The sequence below is a fragment of the Callithrix jacchus genome, chromosome 22 (genome assembly GCF_049354715.1).
Source record: "Callithrix jacchus isolate 240 chromosome 22, calJac240_pri, whole genome shotgun sequence".
Taxonomy (NCBI): Eukaryota; Metazoa; Chordata; class Mammalia; order Primates; family Cebidae; genus Callithrix; species Callithrix jacchus.
The window spans coordinates 29,423,270-29,441,732 of record NC_133523.1 but is presented as its reverse complement, the minus strand read 5'-3'; the positions used below and the strand labels follow the sequence as shown (position 1 = coordinate 29,441,732).

Below are 18,463 nucleotides of genomic sequence, written 5' to 3'. Positions count from 1 at the left end.
TCCAGCCTGACATTAGGACCAAAGCCATGTGTATGTTTTAGACACAAATCTCTATAAAATCTGTACATTGCACTATGGAGACCTTAGCTATCAAGCACTCACCATCTCTGCAGAAAAGCAGGGCTAACCTGTACTGGTGAATAAGCATTAAGCAATAGGCAGATGCTGATATGGTCACTAAAATCCCAAGTGACTCGGACAATCCAGCCAATGCTTTCAGAAGGCGCCACACATGATGCGCAGCCTCCATTTACATGTGAATAATTATACGGCTGTTTTCTGTTTATAAAGTAGGGAAATACAGTATCATAGGGCATGGGAATGCTGCTCTGGGTAGGAAAGTTTATTTTTGCTGATGGGAGGCAGGTTTTGTTAATAAAGCTTTGAAATACACAAATTTCATTCTGATGATGAATGCTGAGGCAAAACAACAAAGTGCTGGCAGAAATAAGAGCCAACAGGACACTAAAGCACTAACAGAAAGTTCCAGGTTTTGTGACTCAAATTTTCTCTGGTCCTAGGCTTTGGCAATATGATGAATTAACATGAAATCTGCACTGAGCTGTCATGAGCCTCTACTTAACTGGGGTTTACAGTATAATTTAAAAATAATTAACAAGGAAAGAATGCTTGCTTTTTTTTTTTTTTTTTTTTTTTTAAGACTGAGTCTTGCTCTGTCACCCAGGCTGAGGTGCAGTAGTGTGATCTCAGCTCACTACAATCTCCACCTTCTGAGTTCAAGTGATTCTCCTGCCTCAGCCTCCCGAGTAGCTAGGATTATAGGCACCTGCCACCATGTCTGGCTAATATTTGTATTTTTAGTAAAAACAGGGTTTCATCATGTTGGCCAGGCTGGTCTTGAACTCCTGACGTTGGGTGATCAGCCGCACCTCAGCCTCCCAAAGTGCTGCGATTACAGGCGTGAGCCACCGCGCCCAGCCAGAAAACATACTTTCAAGTGTCGCCATTAGTAGAAAATCACAATGGTATTAAAATGAAAATAACAGAAATAAAATTGGCAGAGACATAACGTTTTAAGTTTCAAAAGAGATTATAAGTAAACAGCTATTGCCATTTCTGTCAGTGGTTTGAAATTATTTATTGAATCTGATTTCCTCTCCAAAGAGGTATTTTCCTTTCCTCATGAGATAAAGAGAATATTTCTTGAATAGAAAGAAGTTATTTTCAAATATGGAGTTTTAAAGAAAAATTTAGTAAGGATGAATGTTTCTTCCTAATTAGATTCAGAAACAAACAAACAAAAAACCCCCAAAACCAAATGTGGTCTATAGTGACTCTTAAAAGACACTTAAAATTTTTAAAGTTAAAAAAAATCCTCTTACTTAATCCAGTTCATCAGCTCCACTGTGTCTGGATCATAGAATTCTCTCAACTCGGAGAGTTCATCCATCATTCCTGGCCAGAACTGAAATTAAAAACAAAACAAAACAAAAACAAAATCCACCCCTATACCCACAACTGTCACTAAGATTAAATGAAAAAAAGATAAATTGCATATAATGTGTGAACTAAATAAACATGGCAACTGGAATATACAACTATTTCACCTCTGCAGTAACCCTCCTAATAAAAGGGAAGTAGCGTCTGGGAAGTTTCTGGAATTATCTTCAGCTGAAGCTAATTAGGACAAGAGGTCTCGCCAACTTTTAAAAATGAGCTTTTTATCTTACTCTCATAAAAATGCTACCGTATGTGATGTTAACACCTAGCAAAACATTATTTTGACATGACAAGAATGCCAAGCATGAGAAAGCTCACAGTCCTTTAGGAATAGGTAATTAACAAATACCATGCAATTTACCCCTAAAAGTAGAATGTATCCTGCAGAAGACAGTGCTGTTTTATAGCTGCAAAAATGCTTTAGAATATGGCAGTGTTTTATCCTCACAATAACCCATGATGTGGATGATGTAGCAGGCAGCATCACCCACTGGCATTTATTTTTCATTTACAAGTGTGGAAACGGTGGCTCAGAGGGGTATTTGACTTGACCAGGCCACAAGTGGCAGAGCTACAACCGGCCCCTCGCTCCAAATCCAGCCCCCTTTCCATTTCATAATAGCACGGTTGTATTTTTGTGCTAGAAATCTGGTCAAATGATTTGACATATATTAATATAACTGCTGGTACAATAAGAGAGAAGAATGTAGGGCTCTCCAGGAAAATCTGGTACATCTGGCTGTATTTATACCACTTGGCGCCTCCTGGTCAACCTGAGTTACTTAAGGTTTTGTAAATAAAATGTAAAAATTACTCTCTGAGTTACTCCCTTATCTAATATCTTAAGTCCATTTAATTCAACAATTAACTAAACCTTAATTATTTTTATCAAATGACAGTTGACTAAAAAGACTTGATCATATCTATATACATCCTAAGGTTAAAGGCAGAATTCATTGTGCATATTAGCACAGAAGACCAGTGACAATGTATATATGCTCCACTGATGTAGAAAATATCATATTTAAGAACCACTAGCAGAATCAAAGCAGCGCCGGATTGATTTCTGGCTGTGTCTGAGACCTATCACTTTTTTTTGGTCATCTCATCTTTGGCCGTTTTTACTGCTCATTCAAATCTTGTCTCCTGGGTAGGGGAATCAGGAAAATTGCTGGTGATGGAAAATCAGGTGTCAGCACTTCTGGTTCTAGTTTTTGGAAGAGATGTAGTAAAAATTACTGATTAAATGGTGTCTTAATCATAGTTCAATTATCTAGTTTTCCTTGTTAATTTGATAACCAATACCAACTTTTTAATGAAATGCTCTAATTCTTACAGTATAAACATTTGAAAACTGTGACTCAATGAATATTAGATATTTTTCTAGTTTGAAAGTTGTTATTAATTCTGAAAATGTTAAAATCTAGTAAGAATTTTGTGGCAAACTCCTTTAACAATAAGAACGTGCTGAATTAACTGTCATTTTTTAGTACTTTGGTCCCTACTGCAGTAGGGATTTCAGCAATCCAGGTAAGTTACCAAGACCAAAGCACTAATTTTATTAAAGTCTTGACTTCAGAGTGGAGGCTAGTACATGCTTATTTCTCTTTTAATAGGCTTATCCTAAAGAGAGACATAGCAAAATTGTAGTATGAACAAGAAATTTTGAAACCCTCGTTACAATTGCAATGGCTTTGAAATATATGGAATCACATTACTTACAGGTAAGTCTCTAAGAGTTGGAATAGTTGCAAAACAGATTCAGTTTCATACCCATAATGTCTTTATTTTCTCTCTGATTTTATATGTTTTGCGGAGATGAAATATCTGAACTATTTTATACGGTGAAAGCTGAATGCACTAGGATTTTTCCTGAAGTCCTATATCAAGAGAGACTAGGCTAACAGTCTTTTGGAGGATTCCTTAGGCTACTAACTCCCTTACTTAGGGAAAACTGTAAGGATTTCCTGCAGATGATGGCTTTTTTTTGTTTTTTGAGATGTAGTCTTGTTCTGTTGGCAGGCTGGAGTGCAGTGGTGTGATCTCTGCTCACTGCAACCTCTGCCTCCCGGGTTCAAGCGATTCTCCTGCCTCAGCCTCCCAAGTAGCTGGGACTACAGGCGTCGGCCAACACACCCGGCTAATTTTTGTATTTTTAGTAGAGATGAGGTTTCACCATGTTGGCCAGGATGGTCTTGATCTCTTGACCTTGTGATCCACCTGCCTCAGCCTCCCAAAGTGCTGGGATTACAGGCGTGAGCCATCACACTGGGCCCAGATGATGGCTTCTTTAGCCATTCTGGTTCTTCTATAGCAGTGGTTTTCAAGAGGAGTGAGGGGAGAGATTGTGCCTTCAGCCCAGCCCCAGGGCATCTGGCAATGTCTGGTGACATTTTTAGTTGTCATGGCCAGAGGAAAGGTGCTTCCACGAGTGGGCAGAGGTGAAGATGCTGCAGAGCAGCCTACAACACACAGGACCCTCCCTGCCCCTGGTGGCAAAGATTTCTCTGGCTCGAGTGTCAATGTGCCACTGCTGAGAAACCCTGTGAATGCTATAGCAGGATTTTTTTTTTTTTTTTGAGACAGAGTCTCACTTTGTTGCCAGGTGTCAGGCTGGAGTGCAGTGGAGAGATGTGGCTCACTGCAACCTCTGCCTCCTGGGTTCAAGCAATTCTCCTGCCTCAGCCTCCTGAGTAGCTTGGACTACAGATGCGTGCCACCATGCCCAGCTAATTTTTATATATTAGTAGAGACGGCGTTTCACTATGTTGGCCAGGATGGTCTCAATCTCTTGACCTCGTGATCCACCTGACTCTGCCTCCCAAAGTGCTGGGATTACAGGTGTGAGCCACCGTGCTCGGCCTGTTTTTTTTTTTTTTTTTTTTATTTTGGGGGGGTTGTTTTTTTGAGATGGGGTCTCCCTCTGTTGCCTAGGCTGGAGTGCAGTGGCATGATCTTGGCTCACTGCAACCTCTGCCTCACTGCAACCTCTGCCTCCTGAGTTCAAGCAATTCTCCAGCAGGGGGTTCTTAAACTTGACGGTGTATCAGCGTCACCTGGGGGACTGGTTAAATGCAAATTTCTGGACTGGACTCCAAGGCTTCTGATTTGGTAGGTCTGGAGTGGGACCCAAACATGCATGTTTACAGGATCCCAAGACGCTGATGCTGTTTATCTGAGGATAACACTTCAAGAGCCAATGCTTCCTAGGACAGTTTACTTCTTATACAATGTCCTTCCTTAATTTTATCATGATCAATAGACCTCAGTTGTCAAATAGCTTAAAAAAATCAGTAAAATTTCAATAGCTGAGACATAAAAGAACTGAACCTACATGCACACAGGCAGTGTGAAAGATGGTTACTGTTTGGTACATCTTCAGTGGTGAGAAAAACATTCATGAGCTTTATCTTTTCTGTGAGGAGGGTGCTTTAATCTTCAGAATCATTGTGTAAATGTAAACTGACTGGATTCCTCAGTAACATATACTGTTTAATTCTTAATTGTTGGTGTCTAGATGTTTTTAATAAGTTTCAGTTATTTACATTGGAGCAATAACATTTCCAGAGGTGGAAAGGCATAAATCTATTTGTGTGTTTTTTTAATATCTAGAAGTTACCAGAGTTTTTGCTAATGGTAAATGTTTTGATAAGACGGGTTCATGATAGAACATATTTTTTTTGAAATATTTACAATATAGCATTTAGCACTATTTTCTTTAGCTTGAAACCTTTGGTTCACAAAATTCTACATGAAAATATAAGCAAATAAACCCCAAAGCTGAACTGCTCTAGCTGATCCTCTCTGTGGGAGGTCCCATCACCCCAGCTTTTAGCCTCTCTCCTGAATCAGGGGTTCTACACAGTAGTTTGAAGTCCATCGTTCTAACTTAAAATAAAATTTAAAGGAAAAAAATCTAAAAGAATCTGTTACGTTTTTTTAAAAAGAGAGGGCAGAAGCTCAATTGGATAAAAGAGTCTGTGCTATCTGCCCTGGTGATGATTCAAGACTGTCAATGTCTAAGATGTGACAGAAAGAGCCACACACAGTCAACCTGACCACTGATCACTGTCTCTGACAAGAAATTCTCTGAATTAAAGGGCAGTTCATGCTGTTTGAGAAACTAGACAAATGAGAATATGAAAAATTCACTTACTTCCTATTGATACTGAAGAACAGATTTAAAAAAGCCTACTTAGACTCTATTTATGTGTCTAATTCTCTCATCAAGATAAGTATCTAATAAAATATGGAGTTTAAAGTAAGATAATTTAAAAATCTCTTACTCTATATAAATCAGGTAATGGGGGAAAATAATTTTTCTACGTTCATTTCAAAATAGGCCTGAAAACATCTTATTTTCAGAATTTGCATCAGCTGAATAGTAAGAGTCTAAACCAAAATTAATTAGAATTATTAATGCTATAGTACTTTTCACTATCATTTTTTACTTGTTAAAACTATTTGGGAAAAAGATCCATTTTTCTATCAATGTCAACTTCAGTAAGAAGCTCAGGGAGTATTTATAATCTCCACAAACCACTCTATTTACCAAATAATACACAAAATATATTGAATCAAAGCAGTTATTTTGCTAAATACATAAATGACAAGAATGAGGAAAATCAGTCTTACCTTATAGCACAGATACAGCAGAATTAATATCGGTACTGAATATCGCATTATACATATCTATATAAGAAAGACACTATTTAGATTACAAGTATTTTGAACGTTTTTTTTTTTGAGAGACAGGGTCCTGCTATGTTGCCCTGGCTGGCCTCGAATTCTTGGGCTCAAGTGATCTTCCCATCTTGGCCTCCTGAGCAGCTACGATTACAAGAGTGAGCCACTGTACCCAGCTTTTTTGAACACTTCTGCCTTACAGTTTTGCTCTGTAAATATATGCCTTTAAAAAAAATACCAGAAATATAATTTAATGGAGCACAAGTCTCCAATATGCAGAATAACTGAGTCAATATTAGGATTCTAATCATTTGTTAGATATCTGCAGCTTCTACCATATTGCCACCTAGTGAATTTATAGAGAACAAACAATTCCAAACTGCATTTATAGGCTATGAAAAATTATCATACATGTATCAATAATTATCTTTACAAAAATACATTATAAAACAGTTATAATTCTGGATAAGGGAATTATTGGTAATTTTAATTCCCCTTTTGTGCTCTGTATTTCCAAATTCTGTACAATGAATATATCTAACTTATAGTCTGAGAAAAAAGTAATTTTGAAAATAAAATTATTTGAAAATAATTCCTTATAAAATCTTAGTATGTCAATTATGTATTTTTAGCTTCAATTTCAGTATCCATTTTATCTCATTGATGGAGATTTTTTTCAGGCAAGTATTAAAAAAAAGAAGTGGTATGAAAGAAATATTATGAATCATAAAAAGGAGACAGAAAAAGGGATGACACTGACCCTCTTTGGGTTATAAAGATGGACTGACTTCAGAAGTAACTCCCATATTTCGGGGCTACATAGGCCAAATGATGCGAACACACACATGTGTGACGTCCAGAGGTATTTCATTCTGCAAGGACAGACACAGGCGCAAGTTAGGAAGCACTAGTTGTGTATAAACCTGGTTCTGAGATACCTATAAAGGCAGCTTTACAGTCTATGACAGCTAAATCTTACTTAAAATTATGCAGATGCCATTTGCCGAAGGGTTTAACTCCACTGCCTTTTGAGAACTACGTTTTGAGTAAAACACAGAGGCATGTTTGTAATTAACTGTAAAAACTGGTGAGGAATATTTTATACTGAGAGAAGACAGTACATAAGGATGATTTTATGGGAACCATGATCATTAAAAAAGATGACTGTCACTTTCCTAATTATATTGGTAGATAACATCAAAAGTAGTCAAATTAAAAAATAAACAGGTAAGACAAAAATACCTCATTGTACTCAATGCCAAGAATCCAAACAGAATGGTATGTATTAAGTTGTAGGCAGTTTCTGGTTTCAGGTCAACTGTGACTTTTTCCATTTTACCCATGGATTGTTGATTTGTAGAATCACTGAGTAAAATAGCAACATACAAAATTTAAGCTGGAAATGTAACTTTAGTTAAATCTTTTAAAAGTAGAAATTATAAGAAATGTATGCCTTTATATATTCAGAAACTGATTATTTCCCTAAGATGAAATGAATTTGCATTGATCAATTTTGAATTTATGAGGCTAAAAATGTCACAATATAAATGCATTATTAATGAGAAAAATTAAAATTTCACAGCAGCTCTGAAGTAAAAATTTAAAGTGCTTCAATTCTTTAATTTTACAAATAAGTAAAAGCAAAAAACACATCCATTAACTTGGAATTCAGATGACCCTCCCAAAAATCACATTTTTAACCTAGCAATATCTCGTATATCCAAAGATGATTTTTATCAAATACAGCTACATGAAAATTCTTACACCCAATAAAAGTAACATTAATTCGTTAACATCATCTAATACCAAGTTCATGTTCTATTTTCAGTTTGCATCAATTGCTTTTTTCAGGTTTCTCTGAATCAAGATCTAAGAACTGCATGCTGCATTTCACTAATATATCTCTTTAAATGTCTTTTGATCTATAAAAGTATCTCCTTTTTTTTTTAAAAAGCAGGCCATTTGTTTGTGGAAGAATATGGAACATTTGTCCTGAATCTGTTCCTGTCTCCCGGGTGTGGCTCACAGTGTTGCTTAGACATTTCTCCATGCTATGCTTCTTGTAAACTTGTAATTAGATCTAGAGGTTTATTAGACACAAGTTCATTTTTTTTGGCAAGAATACTTCATAGGATTATGATGCATTGTAGTCCCTCTTATCTGTGGATTCACGTTCTGTGGTTTGTTACTGAGGAAACTGTTGTCCAAAAACATTTAATGGAAAATTCCAGAAATAAACCATAGTTTTGAATTACATGCTATTCTGTGTTGCATGATGAAATCTCTCCATTCCTGTCTGTCCCACCTGAGACACAGATCACTCATCAACCCTTGGTCCTGTGTTTCCACACTGTATATGCTACCCACCCAGTAGAGACAGACAAAACTACTAATACAGTAAGATACATTTAAATGTCCCAGTATTGTTTGTGTTTAAGCAGCCATTATTTTACTTAATAAAGCCCCAAAGTGCAAGAGAAGTGATGCTGGCATGTTTCTATAATTGTTGTATTTTATGATTAGTTATTGCTGTTAATTTCTTACTGTGATTAATTTACAAACTAAACTTTATCACGGGGATGTATGGGAAAAAGCATAGTACAGAGAGGGTCTGGAACCAGCTGAGGTTTCAGGCATTCAAAGGCAGACTTGAAACATATCCTCACAGAAAGGGGGACGGCTCTATGCCATGTCACATCACACTGGGAAGCACACACTACCTGGCTGTCTCCACTTCAGTGAGGTTAAGACTGATCAGTGACTTCAGATGTTGCACAATTTGTTGTCGAAGAGAAAAGAAAACAACAGTAAAGGCTACTAGTTTAAGATGAAAACTTTCATGAAAGTCTATTGACCTCTCAGACATACCCAACAGAACTGGGCACATATGATGCTTTTCTATGTAACTAGAGACCTTTTATTTCCTAGAAATCCTCTTTTTCCTACCAGAGATACATAGGAAAATTAAAAGGATACTCTAAGGCAGTTCTTGCCATTGATAATTCACCACTGGAATCTTTACTTAAATACTACAATTTAAACACTGGTTTCTATATTGGTACAAAAAGGTTACTCCAAACAAGGAGAATATCCATAAACAGGGCAACATGTGAAAAATAAATAAAAATAAAACAGAAAAGGAGAATATCTGCTCTTATCCTCTCTAGATACCTAAGAGAAGTCTGCAGCGCCTTGTCCATAACTCAGTCAAGCTGGAAGGCTCTGATTAATTCCATGAACACAGAACACTGGGCCCCTTTCAGATGTACTCCTCACATTAGTGCAGACATATACATAAAAGTCATAGTAACTGGCAAGGTGCAATGGCTCACGCCTGTCATCCTGACACTTCGGGAGGCTGAGGCGGGTGGATCACTTGAGGTCAGGAGTTTGACACTAGGCTGGCCAACATGGTGAAACCCCATCTCTATTAAAAATACAAAAGTTAGCCAGGGGTGATTGTGCATGCCTGTACTCCCAGCTACTCAGGAGGCTGAAGCAAGAGAATCGCCTGAACCCAGAAGTCGGAGGTTGCAGTGACCTGAGATTACACAACTGCCCTCCAGCCCGGGCAAGAGTGAGACTCATCTCTAAAACAAAACAAACAAAACAAAACAAAACAAAACAAAACAAGTCAGAGTATCATCCTTCCCAGTACTAAAAAGGCAGAAATACTTTAAATACTTGGCACTGACAAAAGACCCTTATTTAAGAGTTAATTCATATTAAGACACAGTCACGTGCCATTTAACAACATTTCGGTCCACAACAGATGGCACATACCACAATGGATACGCAAGATGACAACAGAGCTGAAAACTGCTACTGCCTAGTGACATCACAGCCATCATAAAATAACATCATAGCACAATTACTTTGTTTTTAAATAGATTCCTTGTAGCCTAAGTGCATAGTATTTATAAAGTCTACAATAGTGTATGGTAACGTCGTAGGCCTTCACATTCACTCACAGGCTCTCACAGAGCAACTTCCAGTCCTGCAAGCTCCATTTATGATAACTGCCCTAAAGAGATATACAGTTTTTAATCTTTACGATATTTTTAAAAAGTAGAGACAGGGTCTCACTCTATTTCCCAGGCTAGAGTGCAACGGTGTAATTACAGTTCACTGAAACCTCAAACTCCTGGGCTCAAGTGATCCTCCTGCCTCAGCCTCCCGAGCTGTTAGCACTACAGGTTTGTACCATCATGCCTGGCTAATTAAAAAAAAATTTTTTTTTTTTGTAGAGATGGGGTCTTGCTATATTGCCTGGGCTGGTCTGAAACTCCTGGCCTCAAGCAATCCTCCTCCTTAGCCTCCCAAAGCACTGGGATTACGGGTGTGAGCCTCCACACCTGGCCTTTAAATTTTTACTATACCTATTCTATGTTTAGATATATTTAGATACACAAATACTTACCATTGTGTTACAATTGCCTATAGTGCTCAACATAGTAACTTGGTGTCCAGGTTTGGAGGCTAGCAATAAGTTTTACCACATAGCCTAGGTGTGTGGTAGGCCATACTATCTATGTTTGTCTAAGTATACTCTATGATATTCGCACAATGATAAAATTGCTTAATATGCATTTCTCAGAAGATATCCCCCATGTTAAGTGACACATGACTGTACTATGATTCTTTAATTACTTTTATGTAGTGCTTTTCCTCTAATAAAGTCCTAACATCCCTATCTGGTAGATGAAGATGCTCTAAAATCTTTTATCTATGATCATATACCAAATCAGCCTCCAGAGATGGCTCACAGATTCACACAGAGCATGGCAGACATTTTCATAAAGATACTGCAGGCCCACTGAACTTCCTGCTTTATATGCAGTCTAGAGTCCTGTCGATGCTTGGTGTGTCTCAAATAATATTAAATCATACTGTCCAGAATAATTTCCATCTATTTTCACAGGGCTAAATTTATCTTGGGTTAGGTATAAAAAAGAACACTTCTGAAAGATAGTAAAATAGTTTATGGTCAATGAAATATTTTCATGGTTCAATGTTGCTTCATTCTTAATAATCATAAAAACCTCTCAACTGCTCTGGACTCATTTTAATGACAGCCCTCTCATGGCTGTGAAACACAGTTCACCAGCACCTTAATTGGCAAGGTAACTATACAGAAAAAGGGCTTCCTTGTGAGCTTCATTAACTTTTCACAAATGACAGTAGCTTCAGCTTCTTACACTTAATTTTCTTTCAGTTTAACAAGAATAGTCAATACGAAATCCCCCAGCAGCTTGATGGGTAGATATTCTTACAAGTTTTTAAAAAGGCTTTACACTCCTGATTTTTTTCTTCCAGTAGATTAATAGACATGCTAAGTTTAAAAAACTTTTTAAAACTGGTAGTTATTACTGAAAACTTTCAGTAGATACTAATAATTATGGTCCACTCCAACATTACGAACCCTGAAGAAAGATGGAAGAAAACAAATAACAATAATTAACTCTCATGTTTCAAGAATAATAAAAAAGGCAGCTAGAGGAGAAAGGCAGAAAAACATAGGATGCTGATGATGGAAACACAACAGAGGCTTATAAGTCAACAGTGATAATGAAACCAGTTCACGACAGCTTATACCTGCCAAAGTCTAGGCACCAGACACTCTTTTAAGTTCTCACTTATTTCTCACAAAACCCTGTAGAGTAAGTACTTTTAGTCTTCCCATTCTATAGATAAGGAAATGGATATATGGAAAGGTTGTGTAACTGGCTCAAGGATCACTTTGTTCCCAAGTGTGCAGGCCAAGACTGAAGCCCAAACTGGGTGCAATCTGATCATGACTCTGTTGTCTCTTAGCTACTGGGAGTAGAGTCCATTCTAAATGAGGTATGTTCCCCCTTTAAGATGAATACTGTTACTCTGTTCTGTGTCTGCTATTCTGATTTTCAACTCTGCAATTTTTCTCCAACATGAAACAAGTGCATTAAAGGAGAACATTAGATTTCTGAAATATACGATACCTGAAATACACCTTACCTGAGATTATGAAAGGCAACAACGAATGCTACTATCACTGTGATAAACAGAACGAATATGTAAGCATAAAAAAGCAGAGTATCTGAAAGCCTTCCAAATGTATTAAAAGGCAGGAGGCCAAAAGCTTCTTCACACAGATAGAGATTTGCATCAAAATCCCTTGGGAACAAATGGAAAGTAAAGTATTAAATTCAATACAAGACAAGGAAACAACAGTACATCTTTCCTCAAAAGAAGTCTGCAATTAATAGTTGAAGGCACAAAGACAACTTAAATTTTAAAGTCCCTGCTGATTCAATAGAAAATAACAAACACAGATTTCCAATTCAGTTATACCTTGTTGCTCCAAGCCCAAATTTTGCCTTCAGAAATTTAAATATGTGTTCATCTGACTTCAGGTTAAGAATTTTCTATTGGGGAAAGAGAAAACAAAAGTTGCTATTAGTCCTTTAGGCATGGTTTCCTGATAATTTCCCACTGAATTTTTATATATTCAGTGTCCAATTTCATAGGAGCATGTGGGTGTATAAAATCAGTAAATATGTTCACAGTAGTTCTTAGAACTGAGGAATTCCAAAGTAGGGACTTCCAAACTCCTTCCAATCCCCACCCCCTTTTTAGCATAATCCTTTATTCAAAAAAAAATCTTATACATAAGTTAAATATGCAAAATAGGTAAAAGATGAGATTTTTTGGTTTCAGGGAGAGGGAGAAGGCTTAGGCATAGTGAGCACAAGTTTTCAGACCAGAAAACTGACAAGACGATGATCTGAAACCTCAAATAGATACACCACCCACAAGGCCTGTCTGGCTTTGAGGTTTTGATCTGTGATTACAGTCGATCCAAGACTATTCACTCAAAGACAATTCAAGACAGTTGTAACCCTTAAGGGGTGGACAGACAAATATGAGTGTTCATCATTAGTGATTACAATTTTAATTCATATAATTCTATTTTAAATTTGTGGCTTAAAAAAATCCATATATAATAATATAAATGGTAAAGAAATTCTATCAGGCTTCCTGTGACCAACCTTCTAGGACAGGCAAAATTATCTGAAGAAATCAATGTAGTTTCGCTCTAGCATAAAAACAAATGGAATATCAAGGTCCAAGAACTATACCTTTAATAAAGCCTACCCTGAAAAAAAATTAAAAAGCCAATAAAAACATTTAAAATGCATGTTAAACTAAGCAGAGCCCCTGGGGCAATGTAAAAATCTTAGCAAAGCACCTACTGGACATAAAACCAATGGATGCCCATGATAGTAAATGAGTTGCTCTGTTAGGGCTGTTAAAGTCAATTAAATGTTGGGAAAAATGAACTCAACTCTTCTTTCCAGCAGAAAGTGGATAGTAAGGCCAGTTTACTTACTAACTGAACTCAATAAAAATCATGTCTTTTTTGTTTTGTTTTATTACCACAGTATAGAAAACTATGTGTATACTACGGTACTAAAAATAAAATTTTTAAATTTAGAGAAATATTTGTTTGTTTAATGCTTTTTAAGTTACGCTCTTTAAAGTTTCATAACAAAAGGTGAGTAAGTTCAAGGGGGAACATGTTGAAGAATACATAGAAATTTTTGACTAAAATCAAAATAATCCTTGTTACTAAGACAGAGTTAAAGGTGAGTCTGTTTGAAGCAAAACTAATAACTCTTTAGACATGCTAATACTTTATAAAGCAAGAAGGCATTTAAAATTGATATTTTCAAAGAAGGCAGGTATGGTGGTGCACACCTGTAGTCCCAGCAACTTGGGAGGCTAAGGTGGGAGGGACATTTGAGACCAGGTATTCAGTGCTAGCCTGGGAAAAAGCAAGACCCTGTCTCTAAAAAAAGTATTTATTAAAAAAGAAAAAGAAAATTTCAAAAATTATCTCTAATGCCATTAAGTTAATTAAAAAATATATTAAATAGGTCATTTTCAAAACTTACCTTAATTATGTTGTTGAGAAAAAGTGTCAAACATAAAACCATGAATAAATGTAACAAAAGTTTCCCAAGCCTATTAAGGAAGCTTCCAGTTTTCAGATTTTTCTAGAAATTAAAAGAGGTAATGTTTTAATTCTTAAGTTTTAATATAACTTAATAAACAGTGAAGATGAGCTTACTTAAGGATTTAAAAACACTGGCTAATACAACATAAAGGGAAAATATATGTGGAAAATACAGCCTCCTGTTTCATGATGGTACACTATCTTAACATTTGTGATTTTCGAGTAGTAAATGAATCTCTTAATAATAAGCTTCATAAGATGAGAAAATTGTGTCCTAGTCTTTTTTTTCCTAATTATTTTTAAGACCTTAGCAACTGGAGGATTGGGGTCTGCCATTTGGAAGGTACTCAGGATATGCTGACTAAACAAACTGTTATATCTTTTATCCATTAATTCTTACCTCACAGATATAGTTACAAGTCAATTACATAAAAGACCTATGGGTATAAAAAGAAGTACATTGTGCCCTCTGACATATAATAGTTTTCTTATAACCTTCAGATAATTTTATACATTGTTAAACATAATATCTAAACAGTCCAAATAAGAGTAATGTTTATTTACATTTAAGGTTAAAAGGATGACTGTGAACTGCTGCTTTTGATAGTCGACTAAAAGCCTGGCTCTAAAAAAATATTTATGGCCAGGTGTAGTGGCTCACACTTGTAATCCCAGTATTTTGGGAGGCTGATGGGGGCGGATCGCGAGGTCAGGAGTTTGAGACCAGCCTGGCCAATACAGTGAAACCCCGTTTCTACTAAAAATACAAAAATTAGCTGGGCGTGGTGGCGGGTGCCTGTAATCCCAGCTACTCAGGAGGCCGAGGGAGGACAATTGCTTGAACCCGGGAGACGGAGGTTGCAGTGAGCTGAGATTGTGCCACTGCACTCCAGGCTGGGTGACAGAGCTAGACTCCATCTCAAAAAAAAAAAAAAAAAAAAAAAGATTATACCTTGTCTATAACAATTCTCACTCAAAAGACTAATAAGAAGAATGATTTAGTCTTCTCAAAGTGGTAAACAAAATGGCTTCTTGACACAGAAATGTTTCCAGCATATGTGAAAGAAAATAGGATGTTAAAATTTTAAGTAAAAATAAATGACTCATATTTTATGTAAACATTAAGAAATGTAATTATACCAATAAAGCCAAAAAAGCAAGTCGTTGTTTTTAAACATGATTTTAAAATACCCTAGGAAATGTCCCATTATTTCTGAAGTTATTTGTTTGGAGTCTCAAAATTCTCAAAACAGAGTTAATATAGTATGGAAGGATGGGGAAAAGAGCAGTTTTACTATGTCAAAGAATAACAAGGTGACCACCAACGTGAAGGGCTGTGATGAACACACTCCCACCAGAAGCAGAGACTTTTCTCATTCCTGAGTTCATATACATGAAAGTTAAAAACTTTTCTCTTTGACTTAAATTTTAAATAATTCAACCAAGCTTCACTGGCTGATCCCCACATTGAAGGTAACATTCCAATTCTTTAAGAAATAACTGTCAAAACAGAAGGATGACCTCACAAAGCCTGAAACAGAAATGTTACCACATGTATGTGAAAAAGCACACAACACCACTTGTGCTTTTTAGTGGGAATTGTGTTGTAAATCATTTCCCTCCGTATGCTCTATGAAATAAGGTTCAATGAGCCACGAAATTTTTTTTTAAAAGTTTACTTTGACAAAGGACAAAAAAGAAGTCCTACCTGAAGTTTTCTTGCAATTAATACTGAAAGGTTAAAACTGATGAGCAGTGATCCAAGAATCATGGAATTAAAAAACTGAAGAATGCAGACCAGGAGTAAACTTGTTATCTGTATTCCATACAGCCACGTTGCCTGAAAGAACCAAAGACTAGATCAGTAGAAAGATTTTACCAAGAGACTACCACATTTCAAGATGTTGGTCATGAGTTGGATACACCTCAGCTTACAAATAATGCAGAAACACTAGCTTCAAAAAACACATCTAGGCCGGTGCGGTGGCTCATGCCTGTAATCCCAGCAATCTGGGAGGCCGAGGCTGGCAGATAATCTGAGGTCAAGAGTTCGAGACCAGCCTGGCCAACGTGGTGAAGCCCTATCTATACTAAAAATACAAAAAAAAAAAAAAAAAAAAATTAGCGGGTGTAGTGGTGCGCCTGTGATCTTGGCTACTCAAGAGGCCGAGACAGGAGAACTGCTTGAACCCAGGAGGTGAAGGTTGCAGTGAGCTGAGATTGTACCACTTGCACTCCAGCCTGGGTGACAGAGTGTATCTCAAAAAAACAAAAAACATGATCTAAAAAAGGAACCTAAATCATATCATACCAACTGTTTATTTACTTTAATAACGAATCTTTTAAAAGGGAGGTAAACAGGGATAACATAAAGTAGAGGAAATAAACAACAGCATAAATGTATTTATTTCTGGGAATTGGCAAGGGCCATTTGTAATCGTCACTTTTCAACTATTTCAGTTACTATTTATGGCCAACAATAAGTACTGTACTGTGTTCTGTTATTTCCTAGTTTTCTACAATCTATACTTTAGGACTCATTCATTCCTTGCTTTGTATGAGTGTGTACCCAGATGCCCTGATTAGACTGCAAACCCCTCCTGCTACACAACCTTGTCATCTCTGACTTCATAGCTTCATAGCAGGCAGCACAGTACAGTGGGCAATGACATCAGCTCTGGCACCAACAGCACTTGTACTGCAGTTCCGATTCTGGTGCAAACCAGCTATGTGACCTAAATTATTCATCTGTGAACAAGAGATAATGACACCTTCCTCACAGAGTTGAACCAGATGTGGTAATGTATGGTGCGTAGTAGCCAAGCACAGTGGGTAATGACTGTAATCCTAACACCTTGGGAAGCTGAGATAGGAGGTTCACTTGAGCCTGGGAGTTCAAGACCAGCCTCGGCAACATAGCAAGATCCTGTCTTTACAAAAATAAAAAACTAGCCAGGTGTGGTAGTGCAAGTCTGTAGTCCCAGCTACTCAGGAGGCTGAAGCGGGAGAATCATTTGTGTCCAGGAGGTCGAGGCTGCAGTAAGCTATGATCGTTCCACTGCACTCCAGCCTGGGCACACCAGAACAAGACCTGGTCTCCAAAAAAAAAAAAAGGGTGGGTGGGTGGGTGGGGAGGAAATGCTTGGCACATCATAAGCACTACAGATAAATCTGGATGTAATGAAAACTGTTGGCAGGTTGATACTGAAAGAAGCAAAACACAACTAACTTGAATATACAAAACACGCCACACACACACACACACACACACACACACACACACACACACACAAAAGGCAGTCCCTAATAAAGAGCAGACACTTAGTCTGTTAGTTTTCTTCTTTTTCAAATTAGACAATGCCATATTCATCCTGGCATGTGAAAAATACCAGTTTTATTCAGCAGCAAACCCGATTTTCCCTACGGTTTTGTTCTCTTAACCTCAAGGGAAACAAACCTATTGATAGAAGCATTGAAAAGTGAGGCCTGCAGCAGTTCAGTGCTTTTGCTTAGTGTCAATGGGAACTCAGGGAAATGGATGCTGATGATCTTTAGGATCATAAAGGTAATGTATCTTACTCTATGAGAGTTAGACACTTCAGAAAAAAACACAAAAAAGAAATAGCAATCGATAGGTGGGCTCTTGAGTCAAAACCCAGCACCATTACCTAAAGAAATAATATTGATTTCACAGCAGTATATAGTATTTCATATACAGGATTTTACATTCTTCACATCCTACCGTATCCTTTTCTCACATCAGTGACTATTCTGTGAAATTACACTTTAAATGGTTATGTAACATATCACCGTATGCCATAATTTGTTTGCCACTGGACCATTTAGGTGTTTCTGGCTTGTGAACATCCCTTTAAAAAGTTTTTTTCAGATCTGATTCTCAGAATTTCTGATCTAATTCTCTTCTAGTTATGTATTTTGTTCACTGCTGTATCCCCAGCACCTTAAACAATACCCACTAGATGAGTGGCACTTAATAAGTATTGGAGTAATGGAGGAATAAATATATTTCCTTAGGGAAAGATTCCTGAGTACAATTACTGGTTAGAGAAGGAAGAGTTTTTCCTTCTTAGCAGTTTTATTAGTTGATATAATTCATATGCCATTCAATTCACCCATTTAAAATGTACACTTCATGATTTTTGGTTTATTCAGAGTTGTGCAACTATCACCTCAGTATCATTTTGTGACATTCTCTTCTCATAACTTCAGAAGAAACCCATATGCATTAGCCATCACAATCTCTCATCCCCTACCCCCAGCTCCAGCAACCACTACCGTACTGTTCTCTACAGATGCGCA

At 37.0% G+C, this 18,463-nt stretch overlaps 1 protein-coding gene across 2 annotated transcripts in view; it reads right to left on the bottom strand.

The window, feature by feature from the left end:
• DPY19L3 (dpy-19 like C-mannosyltransferase 3) overlaps window positions 1-18,463 on the bottom strand; it is a 74,740-nt gene that overhangs the window by 15,873 nt on the left and 40,404 nt on the right. For both annotated transcript variants that reach the window (XM_002761978.8, XM_008987673.5), the window contains exons 9-16: window positions 15,852-15,983; window positions 14,082-14,183; window positions 12,478-12,551; window positions 12,142-12,300; window positions 7,390-7,512; window positions 6,908-7,019; window positions 6,097-6,153; window positions 1,344-1,426 (exon numbers count right to left, since the gene is read on the bottom strand). In XM_002761978.8, coding sequence (XP_002762024.1) covers window positions 1,344-1,426; window positions 6,097-6,153; window positions 6,908-7,019; window positions 7,390-7,512; window positions 12,142-12,300; window positions 12,478-12,551; window positions 14,082-14,183; window positions 15,852-15,983 — 842 coding nt within the window. The remainder of the gene's footprint in view (window positions 1-1,343; window positions 1,427-6,096; window positions 6,154-6,907; window positions 7,020-7,389; window positions 7,513-12,141; window positions 12,301-12,477; window positions 12,552-14,081; window positions 14,184-15,851; window positions 15,984-18,463) is intronic.